This window comes from Chiloscyllium plagiosum, unplaced genomic scaffold, assembly GCF_037043375.1.
Source record: "Chiloscyllium plagiosum isolate Xiang-an unplaced genomic scaffold, Cpla_swu_hap1 HiC_scaffold_19, whole genome shotgun sequence".
NCBI lineage: Eukaryota > Metazoa > Chordata > Chondrichthyes > Orectolobiformes > Hemiscylliidae > Chiloscyllium > Chiloscyllium plagiosum.
The window spans coordinates 506037-530617 of NW_028270157.1; the positions used below are offsets into that span (position 1 = coordinate 506037).

Consider the following 24581-nt stretch of genomic DNA (forward strand, 5'->3'; position numbering starts at 1 on the left):
AAATGTAACTTACCACTTTTCAGCTCAAGCCTGCTGAACTTGAACTGCTTCGGTATCAGAGGAGTCATTAAAGGTGACAAACATTGTATAATCAGCAGTGAACGTCCCCATTCTGACCTTATGATGGAGGGAAGGTCATTTATGAAGCAGTTGAAGATGGTTGGGCTTGGGGCACTACCCTAAGGAACTAGGGTAAGCTCTAGTGGCATAGTTGTAGTGTTCTTACCTCTCAGCTAGAAGGCCCAAGCTCAAGTCTAATCTGCACCAGAGGTGTAAATTAATGACTGTCTGTGTGGAGTTTGCACATTCTCCCAGTGTCTGTGTGGGTTTCCTCTGGGTGCTCTGGTTTCCTCCCACAGTCCAAAGATGTGCAGGTCAGGTGAATTGGCCATGCTAAATTGCCCATAGTGCTTGATGCATTAGTCAGAGGGAAATGGGTCTGGGTAGGTTATTCTTCGGAGGTTGATGTGGACTGGTTGGGCCGAAGAGCCTGTTTTCACACTGTAAGGAATCTAATCTAATCTAATAATCTCTGTGCCAGCATAGAGTACCCCACCTCAATTTCCATTGGCTTCAGTTTTTCAACAGTTCCTTGATGCCATGTTCGTTCAAATGAGGCCTTAATGTCAAGGAAGGATGTTGTTAAATTTCAAAGGGTTCAAAAACAATCTACAAGGTTTTTGCTGGGACTGGAGGGGTTGCATTATAAAGGGAAGACCTTTTAGAATGGAGATAAGGAGAAACTTCTTTAGCCAGAGTTGTGAATCTATGGAATTCATTCCCACAGAAGGCTGTGGAAGTCAGGTTAGTGAGTGCATTTAAGACTGAGATAGATAGGTTCTTGAGTGTCAAGGGGATCAAGAGTTGGGGGAGAGAGCGGGAGAATGGGGTCGAGAAACGTATCAGCCATGATTGAATGACAGAGCAGACTCAATGGGATGAATGGCCTAGTTTCTGTTCCTGTCTCTTATGAACTGACATCTGTGAAGAGCAATCAGAGCTAACGTTTCAGATCCGGTGACCCTCCCTCAAAACTGATAGTAGTTAGGTAAACATTGGTTTATATGCAGAATACAGGTTGGGGGAAGGGTTAGGACTAAATGATAGGTGGGGATAGAGCCCAAAGAGAGAGAAGACAGTTGGGGGGTGCTACTCTTCAGAGGGTCGGTGTGGACTTATTGGGCCAAAGGGCCTGTTTCCACACTGTAGGGAATCCAATCTAATCACAAGTATAGAGTGGATGATCCTATGTGCCTTTTGCGGGTGGCACGGTGGCTCAGTGGTTAGCACTGCTGCTTCACAGCACCAGGGTCCCAAGTTCGATTCCAGCCTTGGGCGACTGTCTGTGTGGAATTTGCACATACTCCCCATGTCTGTGTGGGTTTCCTCCGGGTGCTCTGGTTTCCTCCCACAGTCTAAAGCTGTGCAGGTCAGGTGAACTGGCCATGCTAAATTGCCCATAGTGTTAGGTGCATTTTTTTTTTTCTTTTTTCTCTTTTTTTAACTCCTGTTCTTTTTAACCCTCACACTACCACCTAACTGCAGTACTGCTTATTTTTTCCCCAGCACCCATGGTGTGTGTGTGCAGGTGTGAGACACAGTGAGAGACACAAGGTGTACGAATCTTTATTCAATTTCCACCACCAGAAAGATAGGAAAACACTCGAGTGGCCAGTGACAAGCACTGTCTTTCACATCAAAGGGCAGTGCTGTGTGATCAAAACAGTGAAGGGGAGGGTAGGGACTAAATCAAAATAGAGTTGGAGGAGGAAATAATGCACTCCACTCCCTGCGGCGCCCACCTCTCCCTGAACAACTCCAGGGTGTTGGTGGACACCGAGTGCTCCTTCTCCAAGGACACCCGGGCCCTAACGTAACCGCGGAAGAGGGGCAGGCAGTTGGCCCTAACGACCCCCATGGGTCTGGATAGGTTACACTTTGGAGGGTCGGTGTGGACTTGTTGGGCCGAAGGACCTGTTTCCACACTGTAGAGAATCTAAAACTCTCCCATGCTCTTGCCCCCAACCCGATACACTAGATCTTGTTATTACATAGTCTGCCATTACACAATACCTACTGTTAGCCACCAACAGTCTCCATTAAAAGCTATTCATTTTCTCAGCCAAATCGTTTTCCACTTTTTTGTCTGTCCAACTGTTCTTCTCCATCTTTGGGCTCTATCCCCACCAATTGTTTATTTCTTATCCCCTCCCCCACTCTACTTTCTGCATATAAACTGACATTTTCCTGGCTCCCATCAGTCCTGAGGAAGGGTCACCAAACCCAAAATGTTAACTCAGACTACTCTTCACAAATACTGCCAGACCTGCTGAGCTTTTCCAGCTTCTTGTTCTTGTTTCTCATTTTCAGCATCTGCAGTTCTTTCAGTTTTTATTGAGGATTATCAGATTAGCCATGAACTCGTTAATTGGTGGAGTGCACACAATGTGCTGAATGGCCTATTGTGTGCTTTGTGAACGTAGTAGGTTTTAAGACACTCAACAATGGTTTCATAGTATCCTAAGGAAACCGTTTAATTTAATTCAAATGTTACTATCTGCTATGATAATTTTTAAACCCATGTCCCCAGAATATTAGCCTGGAGCGCTGAAACGTTTGTCCAGTGACAACACCACTCTGCCCTTGTCCACTCCTCCCAGTAGCAGTACATATTAAATTAGTTTTCAATTATGCACTTCAAAACAGATGAAATCTTCAACACACAATAATTACCTCAAAACGATGCCACGCTACTCACCCAGTGTCCTTCTAGAGTCGCCAAAACCTCTGATCCCAATTTGAGTTTTCCAAATATCTGATTAACATTGTTGCTGTTGCCTAAAAATGGCTGGGGACATGACAATTATTGACAATAAAGCATTAGATGTGAGAAAATACAAGAAAAACTTTACAATATTTTGGTGTGCAGGCAGTTTTCAGTTAAAACTAAGATAAAAGTACCCAGTTAATCTTTGTAGTACTGAGTTTGAAGATATTAGGAGGAAGGTATAAAGGAGACATCAGAGGTAGGTTCTTTATGCAGAGAGTTGTGAATACATGGAATGCGTTGCCAGATGACGTGGTGGAAGTGAAGTCATTTGGTGACATTTAAGCTACTGCTGGACATGCACATGGATAGCAGTGAGTTGAGGGGTGCGTAGGTTAAGTTACTATATTGTACATTAGGATTAAATCTCGGCACAACATCGTGGGCCTAAGGGCCTGTTCTGTGCTGTACCTTTCTATGTTCTAAAATAATCCTAATCTACTCAACCTCTCTTCATAGCTAGTGCCCTCCTGGTGAACTTCCTCAGCACCCTCTCCAAAGCATCCATATCCATTTGGTAATGTGGTGACCAGAACTGTACACAGTATTCCAAATGTAGCCAAACCAAAGTCCTATATTACTGTAACATGACCTGCCAACTCTTGTACTCAATACTCCATCCTGTGAAGGAAAGCATGCCAAATGCCTTCTTGACAACTCTATCAGTCTGCGTTGTCACCTTCAGGGTACAACGGACCTGAACACCCAGATCTCTCTGTATATCAATTTTCCTCAGCGCTTTTCCATTTACTGTACAGTTCGCTCTTAAATTGGATCTTCCAAAATGTATCACGTTGCATTTGCCCAGGTTAAACTCCAGCTGCCATTTCTCTTTCCCCACTTTCCAATCTATCTATATTCTGCTGCATTCTCTGACAGTCCACTTCACTATTTGATACTCCACCAATATTAGTGTCATCTGCAAACTTGCTAATCAGACCACCTATACCTTCCACCAGGTCATTTATGTATATCACAGACAAAAGTGGTCCCAACATGGATACCTGTGGAAAACCACTGATCACAGTTCTCCATTTTTAGGAACTCCCTTCCACTACTACTCTCTGTCTCCTGCTACCCAGCCAGTTCTCTATCTTCTGCAGCTGTACAGGGACCTGATGAGACCACACCTGGAGCACTGTGTGCAGTTCTGGTCTCCAAATTTGAGGAAAGACATTCTGGCTATTGAGGGAGTGCAGCGTAGGTTCACGAGGTCAATTCCTGGAATGGCGGGACTACCTTACGCTGAAAGACTGGAGCGACTGGGCTTGTATACCCTTGAGTTTAGAAGACTGAGAGGGGATTTGATTGAGACATATAAGATTATTAAAGGATTGGACACTCTGGAGGCAGGAAACATGTTTCCGCTGATGGGTGAGTGCCGAACCAGAGGACACAGCTTAAAAATACGGGTGGGACCATTTAGGACAGTGATGAGGAGAAATGTCTTCACCCAGAGAGTGGTGGCTGTGTGGAATGCTCTGCCCCAGAGGGCAGTGGAGGCCCAGTCTCTGGATTCATTTAAGAAAGAGTTGGATAAAGCTCTCAAGGATAGTGGAATCAAGGGTTATGGAGACAAGGCAGGAACAGGATACTGATTAAGGATGATCAGTCATGGTCATATTGAATGGTGGTGCAGGCTCGAAGGGCAGAATGGCCTACTCCTGCACCTATTGTCTATTGTCCATCCAGCTTGTACACCCTGGGCCCCATGTGACTTCACATTCTCCATCAGCCTACCATGGGGAACCTTATCAAACACCTTACTGAAGTCGATGTATATGACATCTACATCCCTTTCCTTATCAGTCTACTTTGTCACCTCTTCAAAGAATTCTATTAGGTTGGTAAGACATGACGTTCCCTGCACAAAAGAAAGCTGCCTATCACTGATAAGTCCATTTCTTCCAACAGTAAATAGATCCTATCCCTCAGTATCTTCTCCAGCAGCTTCCCTACAACTGACGTTAGACTCGCCAGTGTTTAATTATCTGATTATCCCTGCTATCCTTCTTAAACAAGGGGATAACATTAGCACCCGTGTTCAAGGATGCTGCAAAGATATCTGTAAAGGGCCCAGCTGTTTCCTCTTTCGCTTTCCTCAGTATCCAGGGATAGATCCTATCCGGACCTGGTGGCTTGTCCACCTGGGTATCTTTTAGAATGCACAACATTTCCTCCCTCCTTATGCCAACTTGATCTAGAGTAATCAAACACCTCTCCCTTACCTCAACATCCGTCATGTCCCTCTCCTCGGTGAATACCGACACAAAGTACTCATTAAGAATTGCACCCATTTTCTCTGACTCCACGCATAACTTCCCTCCTTTGTCCTTGATTGGGCCAACCCTTTCTCCAATTACCCTCTTGCTCCTTATATATGAATAAAAGGCTTTGGGATTTCCATTAACTCTATTTGCTAAAGATATTTCATGACTCCTTTTAGCCCTCTTAATTCCTCATTTCAGATTCAGATTGATCTTGGTTTCTCAATATTCATCCAAATCTGTTTTAGGTCGCCTAAAGACCTTATGTATGCTGCCTTTTTCCTTTTAGCTAATCACACAATTTCACCTCTCATCGATGGTTCCCTAATCTTGCCACTTCTATCCGCTATTTTCACACATGTCTGTCCTGCAGTCTAATCAACCTCGCTTTGAAAGCCTCCCACACATCAAGATTATATTTTTGATTAGATTACTTACAGTGCGGAAACAGGCCCTTCTTTCCAACAAGTCCACACCGACTCTCCGAAGAGCAACCCACCCAGACCCATTCCCCTGCATTTACCGCTTCACCTAACACTACGGGCAATTTAGCATGGCCAATTCACCTAACCTGCACATTTTTTTTGGACTGTGGGAGGAAACCGGAGCACCCGGAGGAAACCCACGCAGACATGGGGAGAATGTGCAAACTCCACACAGACAGTCGCCTGAGGCGGGAATTGAACCTGGGTCTCTGGCGCTGTGAGGCAGCAGTGCTAATCACTGTGCCACCGTGCCTTCAAACAGCTACACCCAATTTACATTGTCCAGCTCCTGCCGAATTTTGCTATAGTTGGTCTTCCCCAAATTTAGCATTCTTCCTTTAGGGCCACTCTTGTCTTTATTCATGAGTATTCTAAAACTTATGGAATTTTTATGACTATTCCCAAAGTAATCCCCGACTGAAACTTCAACCACCTGGCCAGGCTCATTCCCAACACCAGGTCCAGTATGACCCCTTCCCGAGTTGGACCAATTACATACTGCTCTATAAAATGTTCCTGGATGCTCCTTACAAATTTTGCTTCATCTAAACCTCTAACACTAAGTGAATCCCAATCAATGTTGAGAAAATTAACATTTCCTATCACCACCATCCTGTTGCTCCTCCATCTTTCTCCCATAATCTGTTTGCATATTTGTACCTTGATCTCATGCTTGCTGTTGGGAGGCTTGTTACCGACATTGGTACCGCACCCTTCCTATTTCTGAGCTCTGCCTATATTGTCTCAGTACTCAAGTCATCCATACTGCCCTCCTTCAGCTCAGCTGTGACATCCTCTCTGACCACACCTCCCCCGCCAACACTCCCCCCCCCCCCCCCCCCCACAATAATGTCAACATTCATTTTTTGCATGGCCTGACTTCCTACCCAAAGAATGGGAGTAATGAAATCATGTTTCAATTCCTTTTCTTATTTCTAAACAGGAAAGTAGTTTGAGCAAAGGACACAGAATTGGAGGGTACATTCAAAAATTCAGCTGAAGTAAAGTAAAAGGAACAAATAACTAACCTTCAATTTGAATTCGATAATCGCACTGTAGCCAGTTTTCTCACAGGTGATATTAACATGGCCTCCAAGTTCAAGAGTCATTGGACCATAAACAATTCCTATTAAGTAAGAATTTATTAAAAATTCTTGCATATTTTTTCACATCTTGCACATTTTGGATCGAGCACATGTCAATTGCACATCAGATTTTATAGTTTTAATCTTTTGGTGGTACAGAATCTGAGTATTGCTGAAAAAATACATTTTGTTGAGACTTCTTATGTTGTACTCATCAGGACAATTTGCAGAACTATCAAAATAAAGGTACGTTTGTGGCAGAAATGGACATTATAAGGACAGTGCTGAGTATTTGACAAGTGAGCTCTATTAGTAGATGCATGGATAATCCACCAGTTAATGATGACTGACAGTTAATTGTCAAGATTTTAAACTTTTTTTAGGACAGGCATTAAAGTACTGACTGCACCACCTACCCTGTGCCTGCAAAACATGCAATGTCCAATATTAGGTGGACAACTGGACAGCATTTGTTAAATAATCCTGAGAGAGAGAATTTCTGAATTGCATCAAAGCCTGTTGCCTTGAACTCATGGAAGCATTCGAGATGAAAAGCTTTGACAAAATGTGCAATTTTTCAAGAATACTCAAGTTATGTACTATCACGCAAGAATTTGATTCCTGAATTATGCTGTCAACCAATTTGGGATTGAGAGTGTGCTGCTGGAAAAGTACAGAAGGTCAGACAGTATCCGAGGAACAGGAGAATCAGCGTTTCTGGCTGGAGTACGAAGTAGGGCTCCGGCCTGAAACGTCGATTCTTCTGCTCTTTGGATGCTGCCTGATCTGCTGTGCTTTTCCAGCAACACACTCAACTCTGACCTCCAGCATCTGCACATCTCACTGTCTCCCAACCAATTTGGGATTGTCAGTCAGGTTTGCAATGTGGCATATTTTCACGCACTGAAGAAGGGTTACAACCGAAACATTGACTTCTGCACCTCCTGAAGCTGCCTGTCTTGCTGTGTTCTTCCAGCATCCTGCCTGTATACTTTCATGCACTGGCAGTCGCTCATATTAATATGCAGGGCCCTGTTCTCTGCAGCCTTAAGGAACAAGGACACACATGTTTCAACTCAACAAAATGGGTGACAGCCATTCTCCGGCTCATTTTTCAGAAGCAATACCATGACCAGTTAACTTACAGGTTTAAAAACTGAAGCAAGTCCTTAGCACTTTCACTAGTGAAGCATGTTAAGACCAATGTATCAATAGAACAACACTGATTAAGGTAATGAAAAATAAAGTGACAGTATCTATTTTTACTGTGTGTAAACAGTTAAGCAGAAAATAATGAGAAATGTATAAAGATACAAAACCCAAGACGAGGAGGAGAAATGACAAACTGGGATGGAGCTTTTATATGGAGGACTTCCAACTTCAGCTAAATGTAGTAGTTATGCTGCTTGGGGAAAGCAGGTGGAGTCTTCCAGTTTACAACTTTGCAATCAGTCTCTCGTAATATGTTGCAATTCTTTTGGTGTGACTGAATCAAAATTTGGAAGTACCCTCCTGACAGCATAGTGGATCTACCTTTAGAATATGAACTGCAGTGGATCCAAGAAGGCAGCTCACCATCACCTTCTCAAGGCCAGCTAGGGATTGATAATGAATACCGGCCAGCCAGTGATGACCACATTCCTCGAGTTAAAAAAAAGAGAACCTACAGGGTGACCCTGACTTACAAATGAGCTATCATACAGGAGTGTGATTTTAAAGACCCGAAATACAAACATTTCCTGTACTGACAAAGGGCTTCTTTATATTATCCTGCATTGTGTTGACTTGCACACAAATCAGTTGGCGAACGGACTCCAGAATAGAATCTGTTCACAACCTGTGGCCTGCCTGCCTAATTGTTCCAAGATTGTGCTGGTTGAGGTTGGTTGGAAAGCAGTAAACTGGAAGAATCTGCTCACTTTCATGAAGTGTTATGCTTTTGGCGTAACCATAGTCTGCCTGCTCCATCAGTGAGATCATAACTGACCTGTAATTCAAGCTTAATATCAAGAGTCTGGTAACACAGTCCATATGCCATGTTCTAATGTGACGAAATCCATCATTTGTGAGCTGTGACTTGGTCTGCAGTGTTAGCGACTAAAATAGAAATCAAGTCCAGGTTTCTGGATGATTGGTACTGACTGGTGAAAAAAAGCAAACAGCAGGCTGCCAGGTCATGCTTCAGTCACTGTATGCAAAGCTGTGTATTTTGGCAGTGCAGACGTACTGAGGAGCTGGGACTTTTCTTTTATCAGATTCAACCATATCACGTACTGGAGTGTTACAGAATTAAGAGGAAGCTATGCTTTTCAAAACATTTGTGAATGAAGTTCTGCACGATCATGCCTTTTTAGTGATAATTGTATTCTTCAAGTTGGATGAAGTAGTGTTATTGTCAGAGGCTACCTGACAGTCAAAACTTCTCTAACAAAGAGTAATTAAGCTCTACTGGAAGAGCTTAGACCAAGTCACACGGCACCAGGTTATATTCCAACAGATTTACTTAAAATCATAAGCTTTCAGAGTGCTACCCCTTTGTCAGGTGAAATGGAGGGAGACACACAGACACAGAATATATAGAGAAAGTTAGAACTGGAAAGGACAGCACATGGGGCATATTAGCTGGGAAATCCAAGACCTGGACAAGACTCAGGGTTGGAGTACTGAGTTCAAGTACTAACAAGATTCTCTCTAACAAGAGAGAATTCATCATTAGCCCTTACCATTCAATGCCATTACCATCACAGAATTCCTACTTATTAAGGTACTGGAAGTGACCACTGGCCAGAAACTAAACTGGCTCAGTCAAATAAATACTATGGCTACAAGAGCAGGTCATAGGTTGGAATTCTACAATAAGTAACTCACCTCAAGACTCCCCAAAGCCTGTTCACCATTGTTAGGCACAGCTCATGACGGTGTTGGAATATTGTTCACTTAATTTGGTATTCAGCATCAACAACATCTAAGAAGTTGCAAACCATTCCCAGCAGAGCTGGGCTGAGGAGTGGTAGAATGGAGTTCAACCCTGCCAAGTGTGAGGTTGTCCATTTTGGAAAGACAAATAAGAATGCGGAATACAGGGTTAACGGTAGGGTTCTTAGTGAGGTGGAGGAACAGAGGGATCTTGGGGTCTATGTTCATAGATCTTTGAAAGTTGCCACTCAGGTGGATAGAGCTTGTAAGAAGGCCTATGGTGTATTCGCGTTCATTAGCAGAGGGATTGAATTCAAGAGTCGTGAAGTGATGTTGCAACTGTACAGGACTTTGGTTAGGCCACATTTGGAGTACTGTGTGCAGTTCTGGTCGCCTCACTTCAGGAAAGATGTGGAAGCTTTGGAGAGGGTGCAGAGAAGATTTACCAGGATGTTGCCTGGAATGGAGAATAGGTCGTACGAGGATAGGTTGAGAGTGCTAGGCCTTTTCTCGTTGGAACGGCGAAGGATGAGGGGTGACTTGATAGAGGTTTATAAGATGATCAGAGGAATAGATAGAGTAGACAGTCAGAAACTTTTTCCCCGGGTACAACAGAGTGTTACAAGGGGACATAAATTTAAGGTGAAGGGTGGAAGGTATAGGGGAGATGTCAGGGGTGGGTTCTTTACCCAGAGAGTGGTGGGGGCATGGAATGCGCTGCCTGTGGGAGTGGTAGAGTCAGAATCTTTGGTGACCTTTAAGCGGCAATTGGATAGGTACATGAATGGGTGCTTAAGCTAGGACAAATGTTCGGCACAACATCGTGGGCCAAAGGGCCTGTTCTGTATTGTTCTATGTTCTATTCAGGACAAAGCTGCATGCTTAACTGGACCCCAGCAACAATTCACTCCCACCAGCAAGAGTGACTAGTGGCAGCAGAGTGTACCACTTATGCATTGCAGAAACTCACTGAGGATCTTTCAACAGCACCTTCTAAACTGACATGTTCTACCAACAAGAAGCACAAATGAGTAGACAGGACCTGCATATCTGGCCTTGCACTGGCGCTGAACTTCATATATGGCACCGCTCCATTGTCTGTAGGAAGAACCTTTTGGATTAATGGCAACAACTGATTAGGATAAAATACCACCGGTGTAGACTTTGCATATTTCAACTTGGAACGGCTTTAACTTGTGCTAATTTCTGAGATATTTTGGCTTTCCTGGCAAGTTTGAGATAGACCGCTCTACCCAAGAGTCACAAACACTTTTACTTTGGTTAGACCCTTGGATGGCCTCCTTTCATGTACAAGCTTAAATCATTGAATAAGTCACAAAATATGACGAGCAGTAGCAATAAGTTTAAGTACTTAAGAGATTGCAAAGTGCCACAGCTGAGAAAGCAGTTTTGCTTTTGAGTGTGTGCGGTTATTATCAAATTTTTCTTTTATTTTTTTTTTTTGCTTTTTTTTTATATAAAGAAGATGAATGAAAAATGTCTCTGCCAGGTTAAGTAAGAGTCGAAACATATTCTGAAAGCTACTTCTTTTTTTAAAAATGTATTTTTGGCAAGTTATTAAAGCACAGTTTGCAGTATTTCATGTTTTACGTTGTCACCACAACTATTCATCTCATCCACGTGAGGATGTACTGGTTGATTGCTGCTTTGGGGAGGTGCCCAGGTTTCCAATGATCCAAAGCTGAAGGAGGTGTTTTGGATACTTTAATGGAGGAGGCCCTCAACAAGAACATCCAGGTGGAACTGGATTGTGAAATCCAGCAACTGCAGATTGGGGTCTTCCATCTCATCTACCTCATATTATTCCAATCATTTGGTTTGTCTCAAGCACCACCTTATTTTTAATATTTTGTAATTATCTCTCTGCCTCAATTAATTGGATCATAGGTTATCCTTCACTTCCTATTCAGCTGTTTACATTTTACTCAAGATGTCTGACACTTTTGAAAACCTGCAGAGACTTGTTATTCAGCCTGTCAACACACCTCCCTCACATCATTTGCACTACCTTTTGATCTCTCTGTCAATAAATTCTACGCCTGTGTGCTTCCCTTCACTTTACCTAATGAAGGAGCAGGAAAGCTTAGGATTTCAAATAAACCCTGTTGGACTATAACCTGGTGTCATGTGACTTCTGACATTGTCCACCTGAGTCCAACACCAGCACCTCTACATCAGGGAGGAGTTGGATGCACCAATATGGTAAAAAGGACTAAAGAATATGAGGGAAAAGCAGGACGTATTATTGAGTGGGATGATCTGCCACGACCATAATGAGCAGGCTCAAAGGGTCGAATGACCTATTTCCACTCCTGCTTTCCATGTTTCTACATATTGATCTGGAAGAAATGCAACTTGAAACTAACAAATCAGCAAAATTACCTTTACAATGAGCGTAGGGCATACTCATCACATAGTCTTCCCCTCGGTTGAGGAAAGAAAGTCTTGCTTCACCATCCAGTATGGCAGATAATGAATTACCTGGAATACAAAAGAAAAGGATAGGTATTATTTCTCAACGTGAAAGTCTTCCCGATGCAGTTTATATCTAAGTAGTGATCCAAAGTAGGTTCTGCAGTCTGTTGTTTCATTCCACCACAACAACTTTCTTTCCAACTCTTCTTGAGTCATAGAATCCTACAATGTGGAAGCAGGCCATTCAGCCCAACACCTTCTGACAAGCATCTCACCCAGACACCCCCCCCCCTACCCTATCCCTGCAATCCTGCATTTCCCATGGCTAATCTACATAGAACATAACAGCGCAGTACAGGTCCTTCAGCCCTTGATGTTGTGCCGACCTGTGGAACAATCTGAAACTCAGCTATCCTACATGATTACATTTTCATCCATGTGCTTATCAAATGACCGTTTAAATGCCATTAAAGTTAGTGAGTCTATTACTGTTGCAAGCAGGGCATTCCACGCCCTAACTACTCTGAGTAAAGAAACTACCCCTGATATCTGTCATCCCTCTATTTAAAGCTATGTCCCCTTGTGCAAGCCATCACCATCCAAGGAAAAAGGCTCTACCTGTCCACCTTAGCTAACCCTCTGATTATCGATATGTCTCAATTCAGTCACCTCTTAACCTTCTTTTCTCTAACCAAAACAGCCTCAAGTCCCTCAGCCTTTCCTCTGAAGACCTTCCCTCCATACCAGGCAACATCCTAGTAAATCTCCTCTGAACCCTTTCCAAAGCTTCCACATCCTTCCGATAATGTGGTGACCAGAACTGTGCGCAATACTCCAAGTGCGGCCGCACCAGAGTTTTGTAGAGTTGCAGCATGACCTCGTAGCTCCGAAATCCAATCCCTCTACCAATAAAAGCTACCATACCATATGCCTTCTTAACAACCCTATCAGGAGAAAGTGAGGTCTGCAGATGCTGGAGATCAAAGTTGAAACTTTATTGCTGGAAAAGCGCAGCAGGTCAGGCAGCATCCAAGGAACAGGAGAATCGACGTTTCGGGCATAAGCCCTTCTTCAGTTCCTGAAGAAGGGCCTGTGCCCGAAACGTCGAATCTCCTGTTCCCTGGATGCTGCCTGACCTGCTGTGCTGTTCCAGCAATAAAGTTTCAACTAACAACCCTATCAACCCGGGTGGCAAATGTCAGGGATCTACGTACATGGACATGGAGATCTTTTTGCAGCAGAGAACGGTGGGTGCTGGGCGGAAGTGAAGTCAGAGCGCAAAGCTGGTCGGGAAGGTAAGTGATTGTTATTAGAGTGGATGTGTTCTAGATCCCAGGTTCTACAAAGTAGGGCCTCCCTCCCACCCTCCTCCTCTAACCTAAATTAAAAGTCCACAGACTTGCCCCAAAAAGAGGGTCCAATGAAGTTCCTGTGGATTGAAGAGTGAGGCTTTAGCTCAGGAGTCTTTGACAAGGAGGTTGAGTGAAGTGATTACGCCACAGTTGAAGAGGGTGAAGACATGACTGCCAAGCTGGTTCAGTGTGCTACGTGCTTGATGTGGGAGGTCAACGACTCTGGTGTGTCTGGCTCGTATAAGTGTGGAAAGTGTGTGCAGTTCAGCTACTGACAGAGCATATTGCAGCACTGATGAAAGAACTCGAGGACCTTAGGCTCATCCGAGAGAACGAGATCTTTCTGGACAAGACCTTCAGCGAGGTTATTACACCAATCATGCCAGAAGAGAGCAGACGATGAGGAAGGCAGAGAGGAGACAGGTGCAAGAGACCCTGGGGGAAGTACCTGTCAGGAACAAGTTGAATCTTTTGGAAATAGTAGAGACAGATGACACTGCCAGTCCGCGAGGCAGCCAGGTCTGTCAATTAAACGTTGGCGTGGAGACAGAGAGGAAGAGTCGGACATCGCACAGAGCCATGGTAATAGGGGACTCCATAGTGAGAGGAACTGACCGGGGTTTTTATGGCAGCAGGCGGGACTTAAGGATGGTGTGTTGCCTTCCTGGTGCCAGAGTTAAAGACATCATAGATAGAGTGCAGGAAATCCTCAAGGTGAAGAGCCAGAGGTGGTGGTACATGTTGGCACAAATGATGTCGGGAAGAAGAGGAGGAACATCCTACAGCGGGACTTCGGAGAACTAGGAAGAAGGCTGAAAAGCAGGACGTCCAGGGTGGTTATCTTTGGTTTGCTTCCAGTTCCTCGGGCTGGTGAGGCCAGAAACAGGGAGATAATGGACTTGAACGTGTGGCTGGGGAACTGGTGCAGGAAGCAAGGATTTAAATTCTTGGATCACTGGGGTATGTTTTGTGGTAAACATAAATTATACAAGAGAGACGGTTTGCACCTTAATAGGTTGGGGACCAGCATTCTGGCAGGCAGGTTTGCTATTGCAACACAGCTATGTTTAAACTAAGTAGCGGGAGGGAGGGGACAAACTGGATGTTTAAGAAGGAAATTGAAGGGAAAGTTAGAACAAAGGAAGTCAAGAAAGACAACTGTATCGATGAGGCAGAAAACTCAAAAAGGGATCATGCTGTAAGGTTGAGTGAAATAGGGGTTGATGGGAAGGGTGAGGGCAATAACAAATTAAAAATTCTATATAGGAATGCACAAAGCATTAGAAATAAGATGGATGAGCTTGAGGCTCTTTTGGAAATTGGCAGATACGATATTGTGGGGATAACTGAGACGTGGCTTCAAGTGGACAGGGCCTGGGAAATGAATATTCAAGGCTACACGTGCTATCGTAAGGACAGACTGATGGGCAGAGGGGGTAGGGTGGCCTTGTTGGTAAGAGATGATATTCAGTCCCTTGCGCGGGGGGACCGAGAGTCAGGGGATGTAGAGTCAGTGTGGATAGAGCTGAGAAATTCTAATGGTAAAAAGACCCTCTTGGGAGTTATCTACAGGCCCCCAAACAGTAGTCTGGATGTCAGGTGTAAGTTGAATAAGGAGCTGAAATTGGCCTTTCGCAAAGATGTTACTACAGTTGTTATGGGGGATTTTAACATGCAGGTAGACTGGGAGAATCAAGATGGTATTGGACCTCATAAAAGAGACTTTGTGGAGTGCCTCAGAGATGGATTCTTAGAACAGCTGGTGCTGGAGCCTACCAGGGAGAAGGCAATTCTGGATCTGATATTGTGCAACGAACCAGAATTGGTCAGGGACGTCCAAGTGAAGGAGCCACTGGGAAGTAGTGACCATAATACAGTAAGCTTCAATCTGCAATTTGAGAGGGAGAGGGTACAATCGGAAGTGACAATATTTCAGTTAAATAAAGGGAACTATGGGGCTATGAGGGAGGAGTTGGCCAGTTCAATGGTGCAATACCTTAGCAGGGATGACAGTGGACCAACAATGGCAGATATTTCTGTGTATAATGCAGAAGGTGCAGGATCAGTTCATTCCAAAAAGGAAGAAAGATCCTATGAGGAGGCATGGGTGGCCGTGGCTGACGAGGGAAGTTAAAAAAGAATTTAAAGTTAAAAGAGTAAAGGTATAACATAGCAAAAATAAGTGGGAAAACGGAGGACTGGAAAGCTTTTAAAGAACAACAGAGGATTACTAAGAAGGAAATACGCAGAGAAAAAATGAGGTACGAAGGTAAACTGGCCAAAATATAAAAGAGGACAGTAAAAGCTTTTTTAGGTATGTGAAAGGCAAAAAAATGGTTAAGACTAAAATTGGGCCCTTGAAGACAGAAACAGGGGAATATATTGTGGGGAACAAAGAAATGGCAGAAGAATTGAATTGGTACTTCAGATCTGTGTTCACTGGGGAAGACACAAGCAATCTCCCTGAGGTAACAGTGGCTGAAGGACCTGACCTTAAGGGAATTTATATTTGCCAGGAATTGGTGTTGGAGAGACTGTTAGGTCTGAAGGTTGATAAATCCCCGGGGCCTGATGGTCTACATCCCAGGATACTGAAGGAGGTGGCTCGAGAAATCGTAGATGCGTTGGTGATTATTTTCCAAAGTTCGATAGATTCGGGATCAGTTCCTGCGGATTGGAGGGTGGCTAATGTTATACCACTTTTTAAGAAAGGTGGGAGAGAGAAAGCAGGCAATTATAGACCAGTTAGTCTGACCTCAGTGGTGGGAAAGATGCTGGAGTCTATTATAAAGGATGAAATTACGACACATCTGGATAGTAGTAACAGGATAGGTCAGAGTCAGCATGGATTTATGAAGGGGATAATAGCATGCTGGCCTTCATAACAAGAGGGATTAAAGAGGGATTCTTCTGCAGCTGTACAGGGCCTGGTGAGACCACACCTGGAGTATTGTGTGCAGTTCTGGACTCCAAATTTGAGAAAAGACATTCTGGCTATTGAGGGAGTGCAGCGTAGGTTCACGAGGTCAATTCCTGGAATAGCGGGACTACCTTACGCTGAAAGACTGGAGCGACTGGGCTTGTATACCCTTGAGTTTAGAAGACTGAGAGGGGATCTGATTGAGACATAAGATTATTAAAGGATTGGACACTCTGGAGGCAGGAAACATGTTTCCGCTGAAGGGTGAATGCCGAACCAGAGGACACAGCTTAAAAATACGGGTGGGACCATTTAGGACAGTGATGAGGAGAAATGTCTTCACCCAAGAGTGGTGGCTGTGTGGAATGCTCTGCCCCAGAGGGCAGTGGAGGCCCAGTCTCTGGATTCTTTTAAGAAAGAGTTGGATAGAGCTCTCAAGGATAGTGGAATCAAGGGTTATGGAGACAAGGCAGAAACAGGATACTGACTAAGGATGTTCAGCCATGATCATATTGAATGGTGGTGCAGGCTCGAAGGGCAGAATGGCCTACTCCTGCACCTATTGTCTCTGCTCATCTACACTATCAAGAATCTTACCATTAGCCCAGCATTCTATTCCTGTTGCTCCTTCCAAAGTGAATCACCTCATACTTTCCCACATTAAACTCCATTTGCCACCTGTCAGCCCAGCTCTGCAGCTTATCTATGTCTCTCTCTATCCTGCAACATCCTTCAGCACAATCCACAACTCCACCGACCTTCGTATCATTTGCAAATTTACTAACCCATCTGTCTACCCCCTCATCTAGGTCATTTGTGAAAATAACAAACAGCAGTGGCCCCAAAACAAATCCTTGCAGTACAGCACTAGTAACTGAGCTCCAGGATGAACATTTCCCATCAATCACCAAACTGTCTTCTTTCAGCTTAGCCAATTTCTGATCCAAACCGCTAAATCGCCCTCAATCCCATGCCTCCATATTTTGTACAATTGCCTACCGTGGGGAACCTCATCAAACACCTTAATAAAATCACACACCATATTAACTGCTTTACCCTCATCCACCCGTTTGGTCATCATCTCAAAGAACTTAATAAGGCTTGTGAGGCACAACTTACCCTTCACAAAACCGTGAAGCAGCGCTAACCACTGAGCCACCATGCTGCCCCTAGGTTTGGATTCCATATTGAGACATGATTTCACCAATGATATCTTCATAATATGAACAATTAGAACACTTGGAACATCACAGCCAAATTTGAAGGTGCCCTCACCCACTTCCATCCAGTTGCCCAGATTGTGATCTAAAGATGGCAACTTTAGTTTATTATTTTCTAACTAATGCAGGGGCACAAAAAGCTATCTAAAATGATACAAGGAACTGCCCTTGAAATCTGAAACAAATCAGAAACTGCTGGAGACACTCAGTCCGTTTGACAACATCTGTGGAGAGAAAGCAAGAGATAACATTTTGGGTCCAGTTATGTTTAGAAGGGTCACGAGACTAGAACCATTAACTGTCTGTTCTCCACAGATGCTGCCAGACCTACAACGTCGTCCAGCAATTTCTGTTTTTGTTCCACAAAAGCTGCCTGTCGTATCTCTCATGTCACCAAAGAAACAAGTAAACTCAGGCCCAGTGTGGGAATAATGCTTACATTTATGCAATTTGTTAATGAAAAAAATCACTTCAACTGCTTTACAAAGAGGTCAGACAGCAGAGAAGCAGCGTTCAAAAGCAAAATTGCTTCAGTTATCAGTCCAGCTCACCATCTGTCTTCACAATCTCCTACGCTTTACTGGTGTCAAAGTTATGTCAAGTTGATCAGAACACATTCATTACAAATACAGAGCAAGTTGTGATAGCTACCACCAAAGAATTAGAGAGCACTGCAGAAAGTGTGATTAATTGCTGTCTAGGATTATTTTGTGATTGGGTTAGCTTGGAAATTTTTTAAAAAAGTACCCAGTTCAGTGTCCTGTGCAGGGATACAATTTCCAAATTCTCAGTCCCTGCCTACTCTGTTCAAAATTTAACTCATAAATAGAAACCCAAGGGCAAATTCCATTTATCAGACTGATTTTTCCTCTCAATATGGCAAAGAACTTTTTGCATGTTGCATGGCTTCAGATACTCCTAAAGAAGTCTACTCTCGAACAGAATGATGCCCTGTGCATTACCCTACATTTTTGGTCATGCAGAAAAACTGTGTTTTCCAGAATCATATTTTAAAGGGTGTTACTTTGTTATCTAAAATTCAATACTTTTTGCATGTGGAACAATTTAATAAACAAATTAAGCTGATTATGATAGCAATTGACTCATCATATTGGAAGATGATTCTTGAAAATATAATTTCTTTTTATCACTTCAATAATATGAATTTGCATACAGTTTATCATGTCTCTGTGAACATATCGTAAATAAGCCCTTTCACATTCCTGATGAAGGGCTTATGCCCAAAACATCAATTCTCCTGCTCCTTGAATGCTGCCTGACCTGTTGCGCTTTTCCAGTGCCACACTTTTTGATTCTGATCTCCAGCAACCACAACCATCCTCCGATGTGCCAGGTATGACTCCAACTAATAGAGTTTGCCCAATTCCCATGACTCTAGTTTTTCTAGGACTTCTTAAATGCGACCGAGATGTCAAAGGCAGTCACTCTTAAATTGACCAAAAAGAGCAACAGATGTGAGATTGGGAGCAGTTTAGATTTCAGTAAAGGGAGGTGAACAGACTGACTAAGGAGGGCGAGATAGAGTACGAGAGTAAGCTTGTAGGAAACATAGAAACTGATAGCAAAAGCTTCTATAGGCACCTGAAGAGAAATAGATAAGTAAAGATAAATATAGGTCCCTGACTGTCAGAAACAGGCAAATTTACAATGGGCAAAGAAAGGGCAACTAAGTACATACTTTTGTTTTATCTCAGAAAGGAAAACACAAATAACATCGAAAAATTATGGGGGAATCACAAGACCTAACAGGAAGGGAGAATTGAAAGAAATTAATATTAGTAGGGAAACAGTCCTGCAAAACAAACAGTTTTAAAGGTAGATAAATCCCAAGGGCCTCATAAAGCTCCATCCCAGAGTCCTTAAGGAAGCAGCCCTAGACATACCAGAACAAGTGGTCAACTTCTAAAATTCTATAAACTCAAACAGTTCCAATGGATTGGAGGGTAGTTAATGTATCCCCACTATTTAAGAAGGAAGGCAGAGAGGAAATAATGAATTATAGACCAGTTAGTCTGACATCAGGAGTGGGAAAAATGTTAGAGTTTATGATAAAAAATCCAATAGCAGACTACTTGGACAATAATGACAAGATCAGACAGAGGCAGCATGGATTCACAAAGGGGAAGTTGTGCTTGACAAATCTGTTGGAATGCTTTGAGGATACAATTAGTCGAGTAATAAGGGGGAGCCAGTGGACGTGGTTTACTTGGATTTTCACAAGGTTTTCGCTAATGTCCTACATAAGAGATTAGTGTATAAAATTAAAGAGCAAGGGTTTGGAGATAGTGTACTGAGATGCATTGAGAACCAGTTGGCAGAAAGGAAACAAAGAGTGGGAAGAAATTGATCTTTTTCCAAGTGTCAAGTATCGACTAATGGTCACCACAGGGGTCGGTGCTTGAACCTCAGCTATTCACAATTTATATTAATGATTTAGATGAGGAAATTATTTGTCAAATCTCCAAGTGTGCAGAAGTCACAAAGCTGAGTAGAACGGTGAGCTGTGTTTCAGCAGCAGGAAGAGTGGGAGTGAGGACCAGGGGGCTGATGCGAAGGTGAGTCAGCGATTTAAAAACTTACTCGTGAATAGGCAGAGCACAGGCTCAGCAGAACCGCACACGGCACGGCTGAGTAAGTGATGTAATATATTTCGGTGGTTTTGTTACCCGAAACATTACTTAGGTAGTGTCTCCCACCCATCTTCCCCCTCTGACCAAACAAAAGGTTCTGTGCACTGGACTGGTAAGGGAACTAAGGTTTTATATTCTTCATTTTTCTACAGTCTCTTTGGGAATTTGTAATAGTGGGAATGGCGGTTAGGGCAGTTGAATGTTCCTCCTGCAGAATGTGGAAGGTATAGGTCACCACGAATGTCCCTGCTGACTTGCTCTGCGGGAAGTGCACCCAACTCCACTTCCTCGAAAACCGTGTTCGGAAGCCTGAGCTGGAGCTGGATGAACTTCGGATCATTTGGGAGGCAGAGGGGGTTATTAAGAGGAGTTACAAGGAGTTAGTCACATCTCAGGTACAAGAAAAAGGCAGATGGGTTACAGTCAGAGGACGGAAAGGGAATCGGCAGGCAGTGCAGGGAACCCCTGTGGCCGTTCTCCTCAACAGCAAGTATATCGTTTTGGATACTGTTGGCGTGTGATGGCTTACCAGGGCTAAGCCATAGGGCACAGGTCTCTGGCACGGAGTCTGTCCCTGTTGCTCAGGAGGGAAGGGGGGAGATGAGTAGAGCATTAGTCACTGGGGACTCCATAGTTAGGGAGACAGATAGGAGGTTCAGTGGGAACAAGCGAGACTGAAGGTTGGTGTGTTGCCTCCCAGGTGCCAGGGTTCGTGATGTTCAGATTGTGTTTTCAGGATCCTTCGGGGGAGCGGGAGCAGCCCTAAGTCATGGTCCACAGAGGCACCAGTGACATAGGTAGGAAAAGGGATGGGGATTTAAGGTAGAAATTCAGGGGGCTAGGGTGAAAGCTTAGCATTTGTCATCTCTGATTTGATACCCATGCCATATGCTAGCGAGATGAGACATAGTGGGGGGGGGGGGGGGGGGGAGAAAGAGAGAGAGAGTGAGAGAGAAAGGAGTTGAACACATGGCTATAGGGATGGTACAGGAGGGAGGGTTTCAGATACCTTGATAACTGGGGCTCATTTTGGGGTAGGTGGGACCTCTATAACAGGATGTTCTTCACATGAACTTGAGTACCACCAATATCCTGGGGGGGCGGAATTTGCTAATGCTCTTCAGGAGGCTTTAAACTAACTCAGCAGGGAGATGGGAACCTAAATTGTAGGTCCAGCATCCAGGAGGTTGAGAGCAATGAGGTCAGAAGTGAGGTTTTAAGGTCACAAGAGTGCACAGGCAAGTAGGAAGGTGGTTTGAAGTGTTTTTACTTCAACGCCAGGAGCATCGGGAATAAAGTGGGTGAACTTGCAGCATGGGTTGGTACATGGGTCTTCGACGTTGTGGCCATTTTGGAAACATGGATAGAGCAGGGACAGGAATGGTTATTGCAGGTTCCAGGATTTAAATGTTTCAGTAAAAACAGAGGAGATGGTAACAGATGGAGCAGTGTGACATTGTTAGTCAAGGATGTTACGGTTGCAGAAAGAACATTTGAGAACTCATCTACTGATGTAGTATGGGCTGAGGTTAGAAACAGGAAACTGTAGGCTTCAGAATAGTTCCAGAGATGTAGTGGAAAGGATAGCAAAGATAATTCTTGATAGGAATAAGAATAACAGGGTAGTTGTTATGGGAGACTTTAACTTTCTAAATCATGAGGTTGATTGGAGGTTGGCAAACGTGGTGCCACTGATTAAGAAGGGCAGTAAAGACAAGCCAGGGAACTATAGACCAGTGAGCCTGACCTCAGTGGTGGGCAAGTTGTTGGAGGGAATCCTGAGGGACAGGATGTACATGTATTTGGAAAGGCAAGGACTGATTAGGGATAGTCAACATGGTTTTGTGCGTGAGAAATCATGTCTCACAAACTTGATTGAGTTTTTTGAAGAAGTAACAAAGAAGATTGATGAGGGCAGAGCAGTAGATGTGATCTATATGGACTTCAGTAAGGCGTTTGACAAGGTTCCCCATGGGAGACTGATTCGCAAGGTTAGATCTCATGGAATACAGGGAGAGGTAGCCATTTGGATACAGAACTGGCTCAAAGGTAGAAGACAGAGGGTGGTGGTGGAGGGTTGTTTTTCAGACTGGAGGCCTGTGACCAGTGGAGTGCCACAAGGATCGGTGCTGGGTCCTCCACTTTTTGTCATTTACATAAATGATTTGAATGCAAGCATAAGAGGTACAGTTAGTAAGTTGGCAGATGATACCAAAATTGGAGGTGTAGTGGACAGCGAAGAGAGTTACCTCAGATTACAACAGGATCTGGACCAGGTGGGCCAATGGGTTGAGAAGTGGCAGATGGAGTTTAATTCAGATAAATGCGAGGTGCTGCATTTTGGGAAAGCAAATCTTAGCAGGACTTATACACTTAATGGTAAGGTCCTAGGGAGTGTTTCTGAACAAAGAGACCTGGGAGTGCAGGTTTATAGCTCCTTGAAAGTGGAGTTGCAAGTAGATAGGATAGTGAAGGCGGCGTTTGGTATGCTTTCCTTTATTGGTCAGACTATTGAGTACAGGGAGTTGGGAGTTCATGTTGCGGCTGTACAGGACATTGTTTAGGCCACTGTTGGAATAATGCGAGCAATTCTGGTCTCCTTCCTATCGGAAAGATGTTGTGAAACTTGAAAGGGTTCAGAAAAGATTTACAAGGATATTGCCAGAGTTGGAGGATTTGAGCTACAGGGAGAGGCTGAACAGGCTGGGGCTGTTTTCCCTGGAGCGTCGGAGGCTGAGGGGTGACCTTTTCGAGGTTTACAAAATTATGAGGGGCATGGATAGGATAAATAGACAAGGTCTTTTCCCTGGGGTCAGAGAGTCCAGAACTAGAGGGCATAGGTTTAGGGCGAGAGGGGAAAGATATAAGAGACACCTAAGGGGCAACTTTTTCACACGGAAGGTGGTACGTGTATGGAATGAGCTGCCAGAGGATGTGTTGGAGGCTGGCACAACTGCAACATTTAAGAGGCATTTGGATGGGTATATGAATAGGAAGGGTTTGGAGGGATATTGGCAGGGTGCTGGCAGGTGGGACTAGATTGGGTTGGGATATCTGGTCGGCATAGACAGGTTGGACCGAAGGGTCTGTTTCCATGCTGTACATCTCTATGACTGAAAATACTATAGTTTGAGTACTTTAGATGGGTCAGTTTTTATCTAATGTGTGCGGGAGGTTTCCTGACACAGTATGCAGACAGGCCAACAAGGGACGAGGCCACACTGGATTTGGTACTGGGTAATGACCCTGGTCATGTGTCAGATTTGGAGGTAGGTGAGTACTTTGGTGATAGTGACCACAATTAGTTTATGTTTGCTTTAGCAATAGAAAGGGACAGGTACACACTGCAGGGCAAGAGTTATTGCAAGGTTTGTAGCTCAGGTTGAGGTTTGGGGGGAAAGGTTTGCTCGCTGAGCTGTAGGTTTGATATCCAGACGTTTCATTACCTGGCTAGGTAACATCATCAGTGGTGACCTCCAAGTGAAGCGAAGCTGTTGTCTCCTGCTGTTGTCTCTATTTATATCTTTCTCCTGGATGGGGTTCCTGGGGTTTGTGGTGATGTCATTTCCTGTTCATTTTCTGAGGGGTTGATAGATGATATCTAGATCTATGTGCTTGTTTATGGCATTGTGGTTGGACGCCAGGCCTCTAGGAATTCTCTGGCATGTCTTTGCTTAGCCTGTCCCAGGATAGATGTGTTGTCCCAGTCAAAATGGTGTTTTTTTTTTCATCCGTGTGTAGGGCTATGAGGGAGAGGGAGTCGTGTCTTTTCGTGGCTAGCTGATGTTGGTGTATCCTGGTGGCTAACTTTCTTCCTATTTGTCCTACATAGTGTTCGTGGCAGTCCTTGCATGGAATTTTATAGATGACGTTGGCTTTGTCCACCACACACTGCAGCACAGACGAACTTCGAAAAACAGAGGAGAACTACCTATACAATGTATTCAAGAAGAACGGATACTCAAACAAACAGTGCGCAGATTCCTCAAGAACAAACCACGACAAGCAGACAAAACACAGCCAGAAACCCTAACCACCTTACCATATATCAAAGAGGTTTCAGAAATGACTAAGATCCCTCGGAATCAGAGTAGCACACAAACTCACCAACACTCTCAAACAAAAACTAACAAACTTAAAAGACCCAGTACAACCCATGGACAAAACCAACGTTATCTATAAAATTCCATGCAAGGACTGCCACAAACACTACATAGGACAAACAGGAAGAAAGTTAGCCACCAGGATACACCAACATCAGCTAGCCACGAAAAGACACGACCCCTTCTCCCTCATAGCCCTACACACGGATGAAAAAAACCACCATTTCGACTGGGACAACACATCTATCCTGGGACAGGCTCAGCAAAGACATGCCAGAGAATTCCTAAAGGTCTGGCACTCCAACCACAACGCTCTTAA

At 44.0% G+C, this 24581-nt stretch overlaps 1 protein-coding gene across 11 annotated transcripts in view; it reads right to left on the reverse strand.

Moving 5' to 3' along the window:
- osbpl8 (oxysterol binding protein-like 8) overlaps positions 1-24581 on the reverse strand; it is a 432009-nt gene that overhangs the window by 86099 nt on the left and 321329 nt on the right. For all 11 annotated transcript variants that reach the window (XM_043708784.2, XM_087996947.1, XM_043708789.2 and 8 more), the window contains 3 exons: positions 11984-12082; positions 6608-6705; positions 2759-2848 (listed from right to left, as the gene is read on the reverse strand). In XM_043708784.2, coding sequence (XP_043564719.1) covers positions 2759-2848; positions 6608-6705; positions 11984-12082 — 287 coding nt within the window. The remainder of the gene's footprint in view (positions 1-2758; positions 2849-6607; positions 6706-11983; positions 12083-24581) is intronic.